Source organism: Zosterops lateralis (genome assembly GCF_965231275.1).
Source record: "Zosterops lateralis genome assembly, chromosome: 4".
Classification (NCBI taxonomy): Eukaryota; Metazoa; Chordata; class Aves; order Passeriformes; family Zosteropidae; genus Zosterops; species Zosterops lateralis.
Window position 1 is genome coordinate 17,132,682 of NC_139765.1, and position 12,439 is coordinate 17,145,120.

Genomic DNA, 12,439 nt, shown 5'->3' on the forward strand with positions numbered 1-12,439 from the left:
TAGTCAAAGTGGTCCTGCCCAGTCTGAACCCTTGCACACAGTGGATGGAGATAAAGTCCCTGCAGTGCATATGAAAGGCATTTTAGAGAAGACTGTTTGGATTAATCCTGCCTCAGGAAAAGGCAAACCCATCCGTGGGATTGTTTTTGCTCAAGGACCTGGTCACACCTGGTGGGTAATGCAGAAAGATGGGGAAACCCATTGTGTACCACAGGGAGACTTAATTTTAAGTGAGAACAGTGTGTAACATTTAATTCTCTATGTGTATGCATATCTTTGTAAGAATGTACTGATTTGGATATTATGTAGATGGTAATAGAATAAGGGGTGGATTATGTCCTGGGTTGCAGTGTAGGATGTACACAAAGTATTTATTCTATCACCATCTTCCTGAACTGTTGAAACCAGGTGGGCTAGTATTTTCCCAAGCCCCCTGCCTTTGCTGCTAATGGCCTTTGGAGTGTCTTCTGCTAATGGCCCATTAACGCCTTTGGGGGTGTCTTCTGCTAATGGCCCATGAGTCACGGGTAACTCCCTCCAGGGGTTATCTCTGTTAATGGGCCATCAAGGACCCATTTCACACTTCTCATGCTATTGTGAGATGCTCTGCTCAGGGGGAGGAGCCAAGCATTCTCACCTGGATATAAGCTGGTATGTGGGACAGTGCAGGTAGCATTTACCCACTGGATTCCCAGAGGACCAGAGCTCCCAGACCTTTCTACAGGATCACTGCTTCAGGAAGAGCACTTCACCTGGACTGCTTCCACCATCCTGCTCAGGTTGTATTCTGACCTTGTCAGTGATCCTTTGTGTTATTGCATTTATTTTATTTTGTTTTTACCTTTTTACCTTTCTTCTTATTAAATTATATCTCTGACTTGGAGCCTCTCACTCGTTTTGCTTTCAAACCACAACAAATATAAAGGACTTAACATCAAACTTAGTATCCCTAATGGAGGAGCGATATTCAAAATGAAATTTATTATTATGTTCTGAAGCAGAATTTGTTAAGCATTGCCCTTGATTTTTATTCATATATATGCCACTTCTTTACACTTACTAATAATTCCCCTGCCATTAGTGCAGATTAGTAGCTTTGTACTGTGTTTTTTTCTTGGTAGAGGAAACTTTTATACCAAGGAAACTTCGTGTGATAGTTTGTAATAGCATGCCAGGTGATAATATCTGATGGCTACAATAGGTAATTGAAGTTAAGGGGTTTGCAGCTCTTCTAATTCAGAGCTTAGGTGAACCTTTTTTTCTTTCCTGGTTTAGTATTTCTGTTCTCATCACTGTTCTTCCAAAGCAATTTGTCTTCTTTAGGGACCTGTCATTAAATACGAATGCAGACACCACTTAGCACGTATAGAAGCCACCAGTTTGAAAGTCTCACTGTGCCTTTTCCTTACCTATTCCAGATTTTGCTGAGGCCTCTGTAAACTGTGAGGCTCTCACTATTGAAGTAGATCTCTTGTTTATAATCACAAGTGATCACATGGTAGGGCTAGTTGTAAAGGTGGACATCTGCATAAATGTTTGCAGGATTAGAACCTTGATATTTAAATTCTTTATGATTTTTGGATCAAAGGCATTATAATGATTTCTAATGCTAGAACATCTGCTGTAAAACTGCTTTATCTGTTCATGTATATTCACTAAGGAAGTGAACATTTATGCATGTTTGTGGAAAAAGATGGAAAGATGGAAAATTCTATCCATCTTCATTTAAAAATACCAATTTGTCATTTCTTTAGGTTCTCTTAAGAATTTTAGACCAGTACAGGCAAAAGGACTATGTTGCACCACGTGTTCTTCAGCAAACATTGAATTATCTGAACCAAGGGGTGATTCACTCTATAACCTGGAAGCAAATGAAGCCACACATACAGGTCAGTGCTTAAAACCCAGTCAATGCGTGTCATCAGAGGGATTAAAAAACAACCCCCAGCCCCCCAAGTTTTGTGTTTTTAGAGGTCTCATGAATCATTCAGCAATTGATCTGGAAAATAAAATAGCATTTCTACACACATTGGTTGTGTTTTGCAATATGTGACTACCTTTTATTGCAGATAATGTTAACTTAATCAAAGATTCTGTTCCGTAAGTTATTTGTTTTAATTTTTACAGTCTGCTAGAAAGTCATAGTGTTCTGGCTTTTATTAGTTCCTAGTGTTCAGAATTGTCTTAGATTTTTGATTGTAGTGCAAAGAGAGTGCATAAAGAGAACATTCATCTAAGAGGAACTAAATGCTCTTTTAAGGACATGTTTTATAAGTGAACTAAAGAACAAATGAAAAGTGATTTTCCTGCTGTTATATTTTTTCATATTACAAGATCCCTTTTGTAGTTAGTTAATTCCATGACTTTTAAGGGGAGGAACTCTGAAATACATTCTCATGTTAAGTATTGCATTGGTGATTTCCTTTTGCAGAATGTAATATTCTGCTGTGTACAGACTTATGTCCTGAAGTGTATTTTGTGCATGGTAATGTAATACTATAAAGATATATTGTATAATTACTGCTGCTATCTGGAACTGTTTCAAAGGGAAAGTACCTTTAATACTGTGGTTTTGTTTCTGGTAGACAAACTAAAAGAGTGCTGCTTAAAGGAATGTAACTCTCTTGAAAAATTGGTCTAATAAATTAGCGCATGGTGGAGGGCAACTGTACTGGAATTTGATTTTATGTGTACTTATATATATTTGGTTTTTCTAAAATTAGACTATAACAGAAGAGGTGATATTCTCTCTGATGTGCTACAAAGATGAGGATGAGGAGCTCTGGCAAGAGGATCCATATGAATATATCCGCATGAAATTTGGTAATTTGGCTTCATTTTTTCGCTTGCGTCATAACTGTACCCTGTAGTTCCAGTGATCAGCATGGCCACTGTAATGTCTCTCTTCACCTGAACAATAGGAACAAGAAAACTTTTTTCTTAAATCTCACCCATCTGTAGTTAAAAGCAGGTGGTGGATCAAGTGAGTTTGGGCTGTTTGGCTGGCAGCTGTGAACTAAATGATTTCTATCAGAGTTTTTTTTTTTCCTACTTCACCTGTGCTCATAGCAGCCCAATTAGACTGGTGTGCTCCCTTGTTAATGCCCGTTTCAGAATCCTGCCTTGCAAGTGTGCCAGCCATCTGCAGGTTCCTGCAGCTCTTATTTTGACGAGAAGAGGCCTGACTTATTCTTTCCCTGTTGAAAAATGTCAGTGCCTTCAGCATTTTTCTGCTACTTATTACTGCTCAATTGTAAGACAATTAGATATATATAGTCTTTCAAAAGACACAGTGCAAAATCTTGAGAATAACACACTGAGCCATATTTTGAATAATTACATTTATTGAAAGAGTCATGTCATTGAAAAAAGGAAGTGTACTTTAAAAATATAGCAATTTTAGCTGGAAAACTCATGCGAGCCAGGCACCACAGAGATATATATATGCAGCATTTGGGAAACTTTAATTAGTTGATTTGGGATTAGTGTGCATGAAACTGGAATTTAAATATTCATAGAATAATTAAAAATAAAAAATAATTAATTACAATATGGTGTTGATCCCTAGGGTATAAATACATCCTTGATTTTTGGTGTGTGAATTCTGTTCTTTCTGTGTAGGTAGTGAATCTTACTTTTATGTGTAACTGAGGCAGTTAAGTACAGATTCCGATTGTATCATGGAAGGTAAAAAACCACTCGAAGTACATTACCCTCAAGTGTCAAAGCACATTAAATGGAAGTTCAGTGAGGCACTTCTTTGTTTGAAACAAAAATTCCAGTGATCTGGTAGTATTTCCTAATGATGTTTAAGATCTTAAAGTTTTCAGGAAAAGTTGGTGTGTAATTTAAATCACATTTTAAGATAGTGTTTTAAGATCTTTTAGTTTAATTCAGTTTGTGTGGGGATGTTTGGATTAGAATGTATTTGCAGAACAGATTTTTTTTTCAAGATATAAATTATACTTTCAATATCGACAGAGGAGGTTTAGTTGCAATGAATGAAACGAAAAAACTTGATCTTTCAGCAGATAAAAAACTACTCCAGATCTAAGTAGATTTTATGTACAAAAAGTTTCCCATGAGGTTTTCAAAAAATCAAGTAAAAATGTGTACACATGGTACACAGATGTTATTGGAGTGTATTGTTGTTCTTCCTATAGGGGTTTTAATTTAAAAAAAAGAGACAGGATTTTTTATCCCTTGTATATGGTCTCAAAAGACCTAATGAATAAATAGCATATTCTTAATTAAGGGAATGGAGAATGGCAGTGGATTTGGAAAGCAAAAGAAGTTAAGTGTGTGACATAGGCTTGGGTCTGACTCTTTAACCACAAAGTGAAGACAATCATGTCAATAATTTTGAGGTTTTGTATTCATCCAGATTTTGTGATATCCCAAAACCAAGATGGTTTATAAAAAATTTATTATTCAGAAAAGAATTTTGTATGGGTTTTTCTCCCCATTTTGTTTAGATGTATTTGAGGACTATGCATCCACAACAACAGCAGCGCAGAATCTCCTTTACACTGCTGCAAAGAAGAGAAAAGAGGTATGAAACTAGTGGGTTTTAATTATTTGAATTTTCCTTAATAATATTATTTTCCTCTTATATTTGAAGATGCTACAGGAAGCTAGTCTTGAAAAATATACTTACTGCTACGTAGTCAAATGCTTCCTGGCTGAATGCTATCAGTTTGGGGAGAGTTAAAATGTGGTGTGTATAAATACTAAGTGGATTCTTCTTGCAGATTTAAAATGCATCTGCCAGATACAGAATGGGTTGGAGTAGATATATTGGAATAGATTTTCCCAGTTTTACAAACAGCCTCCGTCACAGCTGTTCTCAGCATCACAAACTGTAGCAGGAGGGAAGTGGACCTGATCATTATTAATTTTCACTAATGCTATTGAAAATCCTCCTTAATAGCAATGAAATTAGCAAGGACAAAACCCATTTCATGCTGCTGCTCTTTAAATGAGAATTTAACTTTTCTGTAAATCTTTCTGTATTTACAGTGACCTGTACAAAAATACCCAGGCAAGCCCTGGAAAGCACAGTTGGCTAAAATGGCGAATGTTTTCCTAGGTTCCATTTTAACGTCCAGTAATCATGGAGCTCCATTTCCAGGTGGATTTTCAGAGGGGAGCACAGTCTTTGCGTTAGGTGGAATAGGTGGAATATGACCTTTTTACTTTTTTATTGTCAAAACAGTGCTTGTTTACTGATCTGCCTTCTAATTTTCATAATTTGTATTTAGACCATCAAAGTGCATGCTTGAAAAGGACATAATGGGTGTGGAAATCACATTCAGCCATTAGTTTTGCCAAGAAACTTTTCTAAGTCTAGACAGCTTTAGAAACTACTGCCAAAATCAATAGATCAGATTAAGTTTATGATGTTTTAGTCCAAGCTCTCCTTGAAAAAAATATATATTCATATATATGTACATACACATACGTATTTATATTTATGTGTGAGACAAGCCAGAAAAGAACTTAAAGGGAAAAGTGGATGAGCTGCTGTTCGAGTCTCTTGCCTTTTTGTTGCCTTTTTTGATTTGCCTCAAGACAGTAACAAAAGTACCTTACTTGCTATTAGTAATGTGAAATTTCAAGGAGAATAATCTAATTTTGACCAGTTAGGCTGAAAAGTTGAAAATTCCAAAGTTTTACACTTTAATTATTGAAAGATGCTACATTTAATACCTCACATTGCTTTGGCCAAGACAACATTTCTTCTTGAAAATGTCATGAATTTTTTAAACAATGTATTAAAATAACTTGACTAAAGGGGATTGTGTGTATTCTGTCTTGCGTAGGTCTTACCAAAAATGATGGCATATTGCTACCAGATTCTGACGGAGCCGAACATTGATCCAAGGAAAAAAGATGGAGCTTTGCATGTTATAGGATCCCTAGCAGATATTTTACTGAAGGTAAGTGGGTAAAGAAATGAAGGAAGTTTGCAATTTTTGCTATCAACTGTAATTTAAAATAAAATAGTCTTACTTTATGAATTATGACTAGCCCTTAGCCAGATTTACAAAATCTGTAGAGAAATTGCACTCTGATTGCAATCAGAATATGAGAGTCTGTTTATTCAAAAATATTAACATTCTTTCCTGATTTTTATATCACAGTTTTTTACACAGATTTTCCTTCTCATGTTTTTACAAAGCTCTGTTTGTTTGTTACACTCCAGTCCCTTGGTCTCCTCCTGCTTTACTAGTAAAACGGAAGTGTTAAGAAAGCAAACATGCATTCCATCAGCAACATTGCTTATGATTCTTTATGAAATTCCCCAACAGCCTGCACTGTTACGAGCTTCTTCTGGTTCCAGGAAAAGGTTTACTTAACATGTTACAGGAATGTTCTGTCTAGCTTTCCAACTTTTTCACTTTTTAATATGTGGCTTTAAATCCTATTTCATCTCCCAGTTGGGAGTTTTGAAAAACAAGCTGGAGAGAACAAAGAGCCTTCCTCCATTTTTTAATAGACAGTACCTTCAGAATTTTGGGTATTTTTCTGGAATCTGAATCCAAATTTAATGCACACTGTTGCTCTCTAATTGGTATTGATTACAGTTTTCCTGGTGCTTTTTTTAGATGGTGGCATCCAAAATATGCCTTTGGTTCATGTGACAAGTAATTGCCAAAACATTGTCACTTTTAGTATGAGAATGGTGATCTTGTGCTGGAGGCTTCTTTTAAAAAGTAATTTATTATATTTTATCTGAATTGTCTCACTGTGCAGGATGTGTCTTCATATTGCAATCAACATCTTACCAACATTTACCATCTGGTTTTTTACCAGTCCATTTTCTGATCTTTAATCCTGAAACATCAGTAGCTTTTGCAGAATTTTTGTAGATTATTTTGGATTGTAATTGCCCTTCCTCATGCTGGAGTACAACAGTGAAAGAGGATGACACTGTGTGTGTTGTGAGGAGACACAACATATTAACATATTTATCTCTGTCCTGAGGGGAAAAAATGGGATTTATTCCAGTATTCTGCTCCTGTTTGAAATTTTCAGTCCTGAAACGTGAGGTTATATTGTACCTTATCAAAGAGTAATAACCCCAAACACTACAGACCCCTTTAAAATCTGAATTTCTTGCATTTGGAATTTGCCACATTGAAACACTCCATCAAAACTGTTTCCATATAAAGTTCTGGATTTGTAAGTGCTTTCTGGCTTTCCTTGAGCTGGCTGAGATACAGAGTCTAAGGAGCTCATAGACACAATGGTCCTGCCTGAGCCGCCTGGCTCCCCACAGCAGCTCCATTTCAATGCCTACAAACTTCTGGCTAGTGTGCGCAAAGGAACAGTATTTTCCTTTCTCTCTGTTTTTTCTCTGCCCAGTCCTTCATCCAGCTCTGTGAAGGCGAGGGGATAAGTGTGGAAAAAATGCTTTATGCATTGGTGAAATAAAGTATGATCACGTAAGATACACATTGTATTGAGTGTCCCATTTCAGGCTCTTCTGTCTTAGCCACTGAATCATTCCTTTGGATGGTAACAGCATCCCTAGCATGTATCTTTTCTATTATTCTGGGACTATAAGGGAAGTCTCAAATCTTCATGTGGGTTCTAGCTTCCTGTGAGTATTTTGGGATTTGGTAAGGTTGGGATGATGAAGAATAACTCCAGTATCCTTCTTCAGCTAAGGAAATTTCTGTCAGAAGGGAATTACCTTCATCCATTAATAAACATGAAAAAAGATGGGATTTGTTGATGTAGTGCCCAAAATAGTAAGTTTTGATACTTAGAGTAACAGTAGGTCATTTGAAACTCAGATCTGTTCCATACTAAGTCCATATTTATCTTCAGGTATATATGTACTTCTTTTAGGAAGAATGGAATTACTAGGTTATTGATCCTTGTTAGTTTTTAAGAAAAATCAGCTGGAATTAATTGCCTTAAATAACATGAAAATTCCAGTTTACATGTTGTAATGAACAATGCCAAGTTGAATATTATATGTACAGTTCTTTCACTTACCTGGTTTTGAACTTGCTGTGCTTTTGGGTTGGTTCTGTTCAAGGTAAGGGATCCAGTTCTCTTTGTTGGAGGATACCTTTATTATATAGACAAAGAATTGTATTTCCCATGGTTGATATTTGAAATGCATCATGGGCTAGAAAGAAATATGTAAAATTAATGGTCTCCAAAATTAATTTTCCCTTACTCCAACAGAAAAGTGTCTTCAAGGATCAAATGGAGCTGATGTTACAGAATCATGTGTTTCCCTTGTTCATGTCTAACCTGGGATACCTCAGAGCTCGAGTAAGTTCACCTGTTACATCAATTCCAGTATTTGCCAGAGTTCCTTCCTTGGCAGTTTGATTTCATTATGAATGTTACTGAAAGAAATTAGGTACATGCATAGTAAAATTTAAAATTACATTCTTGTGCAGTATTTTTTCTAGTTTTGATTTTAAAAATGATTTTTCCAGTAAAGGTATTGATGGAGGGTCTGTGTTGTATTAATGTTCAATCAAACTTGAGAATTTGAGCAGCAATTGTGGCCATTTTTCATTAGCAGAGATGGCTGTGAAGAGTAGGCAGGATTTCCACAGGTAGGTAATGTCAATTTGAGTGTTGCTTTAAAGAAAATCCTCAGGTGCCAATATCAGTCATGGACAAACAGTTTTCATTGGTTTTTTCTGATTTTATTTCCCTCAAAAGGACCAAATTATGGGCACACTGAATTTATTGAAATTTGGGAAAGTATAATACAGAACTGCTTGAGTGCAATACCTGCGTTACATATAATGAAGGAATACACCCTAATTAAGTGGGGGGAGGGGAGGGGAAGCAATGCATGCAAACAGAGATAGCATTAGTTTTGGCTCAGTTAGAAATACTTATAATTGCCATAGTCCCTAACTTGTTTCTCTTTTTGCCTTGCAGTCCTGTTGGGTACTTCATTCATTCAGTGCTTTGAAATTTCACAATGAGCTAAACCTGAGGAATGCAGTAGAGCTGGCAAAGAAGAGCCTGATTGATGATAAGGAGATGCCTGTCAAAGTAGAAGCAGCCATAGCCCTTCAGACCTTAATAAGCAACCAAGAGCAAGGTATATGACAGTGATTCATCATCTGTATATACTGGTCTATTGATTTTTTTGTCAAGATGAGGAGGTTGGTGCAGATTTATCTAAACATTTCTGTCATTTAAGGACACAGATTTCAGAATATTTTATCATGTTTAGACAGATTCACTTGCTCATTACATCCCAGAATTTATATATGAGAGAAAGTGTTCCTTCAAAACTGGATTTTTGCTGTAGGTGGCATTTCAATATTACACAATTTATTTACTCTGTCTACAAGTTATGAACTATAAAATTGCCTTGGGTGTGTTTTTTGTCTTCTTTATTTCTGTAGTGAATTCAAATTAAAAATCTTACTTTGTTCATGAGTAGTCAGCTACCTTGCAGTTTGGAGATGCTGTATATTTGTGTTTATCGATAGTTGATTTCACCTAGTTTCTATTGATCTTTTAGCCAAGGAATACGTGAAGCCTTATGTGAGGCCAGTGATGCAGGAGCTCCTGCATATTGTCAGAGAGACAGAAAATGATGATCTCACGAATATAATCCAGAAGATGATCTATGAGTACAGCCAGGAAGTTGCTACTATTGCTGTGGACATGACTCAACATCTGGTAAGAGGAATAGTAAAACTCCAGTCCAGTCAGAAGCAAATGCCTAGTTTGGTAAACATTTAATGAACTCCGCTTGAAGTGCACACCGTTTAAAGTAGTATTTGCAATATTTATGGGGTTTTTTCTGTATAAAGCATCTTTACAACCTATAGGTGTTTCAAGGATACTGATTTGTGTCACGGGTTTTAAGGAGCCAAGCTCTAACTATTTAGCATTTCAAATGACTTAACGTAGACCTCTAAAAAAAGAGGAGATTTTAATTTGCTATGTTCCCCTTTCAAAAGTAGCAAGCATATTTTTCAGTGCTGACAGCTCTTACAGATAAGGCATTGCTGCTGCTGCATTAACTGCCTTGGTGTTGAATGACAAATTAGAAACACGGGTTTGCTCTAGAATGTCAAGTCGGTTGGTTTTGTTCACAGGCTGAAATATTTGGTAAAGTACTTCAGAGTGAGGAATATGAGGAAGTAGAGGACAAAACAGTTATGGCTATGGGCATCTTGCACACAATTGACACAATCCTGACAGTTGTGGAAGATCACAAGGAGGTGAGATTTTCCTTTGTACTTGCCTCCTTTCATTCATGACAACAAGTACTTCTGTGTATGTTGCATCATTTGCCATAAACTTGTATTTACTACAACATGATGGTACCAAGCCATCTCTGATGAATTTAAAGGCCAGTTTACTTTTGTGATTTATTAATTGTTTAGCTTTCAACTTCAAGGGAATTTATGTCCCAAAGGGTAAAATCATTAGCCCTTACTTGGTAAACACTATTGGAATGTGCTGGTTTTGGTTGGGTAGAGTTAATTTTCTTCACAATAACTAGTTGTATTATAGAGTTTTAAAGTAGAATTTAAGGAGGAATATTTTGCATAAGGCTAGTTTTTTGCAGTGATGACCCATATCTCTAGTTTACCCAGCAATTTCTTGAATGGAATTCCTAGGAATAGGTCTTCCAGTTGTGGTTGCAATGTATGTCCTAATATCACATGTTCAGGGTAAAGAGGTTCTTTCTGCATTGGGGAGACCTTATTTCATAATATTGTGATTGTTTATTCAGCATTTAAAAAATGGTAAAAGCCTTTTTGATTTGAAGAACTTCTCAAACTGAATGAGTCAAATACATTTATTTGATTGCTGTATTTCTAATTTTTTTAATAAACTGCTTTGTGTTTTTATTTCAGATCACTCAACAGCTGGAGAGCATTTGTTTACAGATCATTGGCCTTGTTTTGCAGAAACATGTTATAGGTATGTTTAGAGACATGTAAAAACATGTAAATTAATTACTATCTTCCAGAACAGAATTTCGTCTTTTTGTGTGTGTTTCTTTAAAGAAAAAAATCATTACTTTACCACTGTAATTTGTTTCTCCTGATCTACTCTTGTACATTATTCAGATTGGCTATTGTGTTTTGGAGGTCAAAAGCTGAAGATGCTGTTCTGATTATAATTCTGGCTAATTGTGTTAGAGGACAATGTCTACAATTACATTAATCTCTTATGGACATAGTCTGAAATTAAATTACTGCTTTATCAGTATGCTGCACTAAAAATTACAGTTTTGTGATAAGGCCTTGCAGAAAAAACAGAGGCTGAGAAAAAAATATTTTTCAGTAAATCAATTAGAAGCATTGTCTTTAATGTGCTGCTGATGTATTTTTTAGTGTATATTTATAGTGGAAAACTATGCATATCATTGTAACTATAGCCAATATAAGGCCTGTCTGAAAGAGTCTTTTACAATTTGCTTTATTTTTCTATGTATGGTTTAGTTTCTGATTGCTGTCTTCTAGTTGTTCATGACTCAGGACTCGGTTTCAGATTTCAAGGTATTTGCAAGTTAAATTTATTTTGTAAAGCACCCTGCTTCAAATTGTTTACTTTTTGCAGAGTTTTATGAAGAAATTCTGTCCTTGGCCTTCAGCTTAACATGCCAAATTATTTCACCTCAGATGTGGCAGCTTTTAGGTGTTCTGTATGAGGTTTTCCAGCAGGATTGCTTTGAATACTTTGCAGGTAAACTCACTTCTATTCTAATGGTGTTTTTACTATTTGAGAATTCACCTCTAAAACCCACCCTGATAAAAGGTTGCTTCCATTTCGTGTCTTGGTTTAAAATGATCATGTATTTGAGTCATGCCCTGACCGTCTGTTTAGTGTGGGAGTGTAATAGGAGATATTTAAGTAGGAGAAGCATGTTCAAATCTGTCAATGTGATCAGTTGTAGGGGTCCTGAACTCAAAGAAAGTTGAATATTCAAAGTTAATGTGAAACTGCAAATCGATTAATTAAAATGTAGTCCTATTCTAGTTCCAAGAATTCACCCTACATAGTGCATTTTATGTAGAATTCTTTCAGAAAAGACTTTCACAGAGTTTGCATTTCCAACCATATTCAAGAAGCTTAAGCTAATGAATTCCCCTTTAGGACTACCTCTCTGGTTAGCATTTTCTGTAAATTTTTCTCTTTTCCCTGTTCTGCAGATATGATGCCTCTCTTGCATAATTATGTGACCATTGACACTGATACTTTACTATCTAACCCAAAGCATTTAGAAATCATTTACTCTATGTGTAAAAAGGTAAGGCTTCTGATTCTTGCTGTTGTGCTTATCACTGGTACATAACACTTAGAGGAGCTGAGTGACCTAAACATGCCACATAGTGGCCAAGCAGTTCAGAACTGAGTGATTTTTGGTATTGACTCAGTTCTGAGCACACACAGCACCTTCACACTTTTTAAGTGACATGCTTTA

At 36.0% G+C, this 12,439-nt stretch overlaps 1 protein-coding gene across 3 annotated transcripts in view; it reads left to right on the forward strand.

The window, feature by feature from the left end:
• The window catches only part of IPO8 (importin 8), a 52,413-nt gene that overhangs the window by 23,921 nt on the left and 16,053 nt on the right, over positions 1-12,439 (forward strand). For all 3 annotated transcript variants that reach the window (XM_083859490.1, XM_083859491.1, XM_083859492.1), the window contains exons 9-19: positions 1,755-1,889; positions 2,724-2,823; positions 4,476-4,552; positions 5,823-5,939; positions 8,203-8,292; positions 8,920-9,085; positions 9,515-9,675; positions 10,098-10,223; positions 10,866-10,932; positions 11,575-11,700; positions 12,168-12,265. In XM_083859490.1, the coding sequence (XP_083715616.1) occupies positions 1,755-1,889; positions 2,724-2,823; positions 4,476-4,552; positions 5,823-5,939; positions 8,203-8,292; positions 8,920-9,085; positions 9,515-9,675; positions 10,098-10,223; positions 10,866-10,932; positions 11,575-11,700; positions 12,168-12,265 (1,263 nt within the window). The remainder of the gene's footprint in view (positions 1-1,754; positions 1,890-2,723; positions 2,824-4,475; positions 4,553-5,822; positions 5,940-8,202; positions 8,293-8,919; positions 9,086-9,514; positions 9,676-10,097; positions 10,224-10,865; positions 10,933-11,574; positions 11,701-12,167; positions 12,266-12,439) is intronic.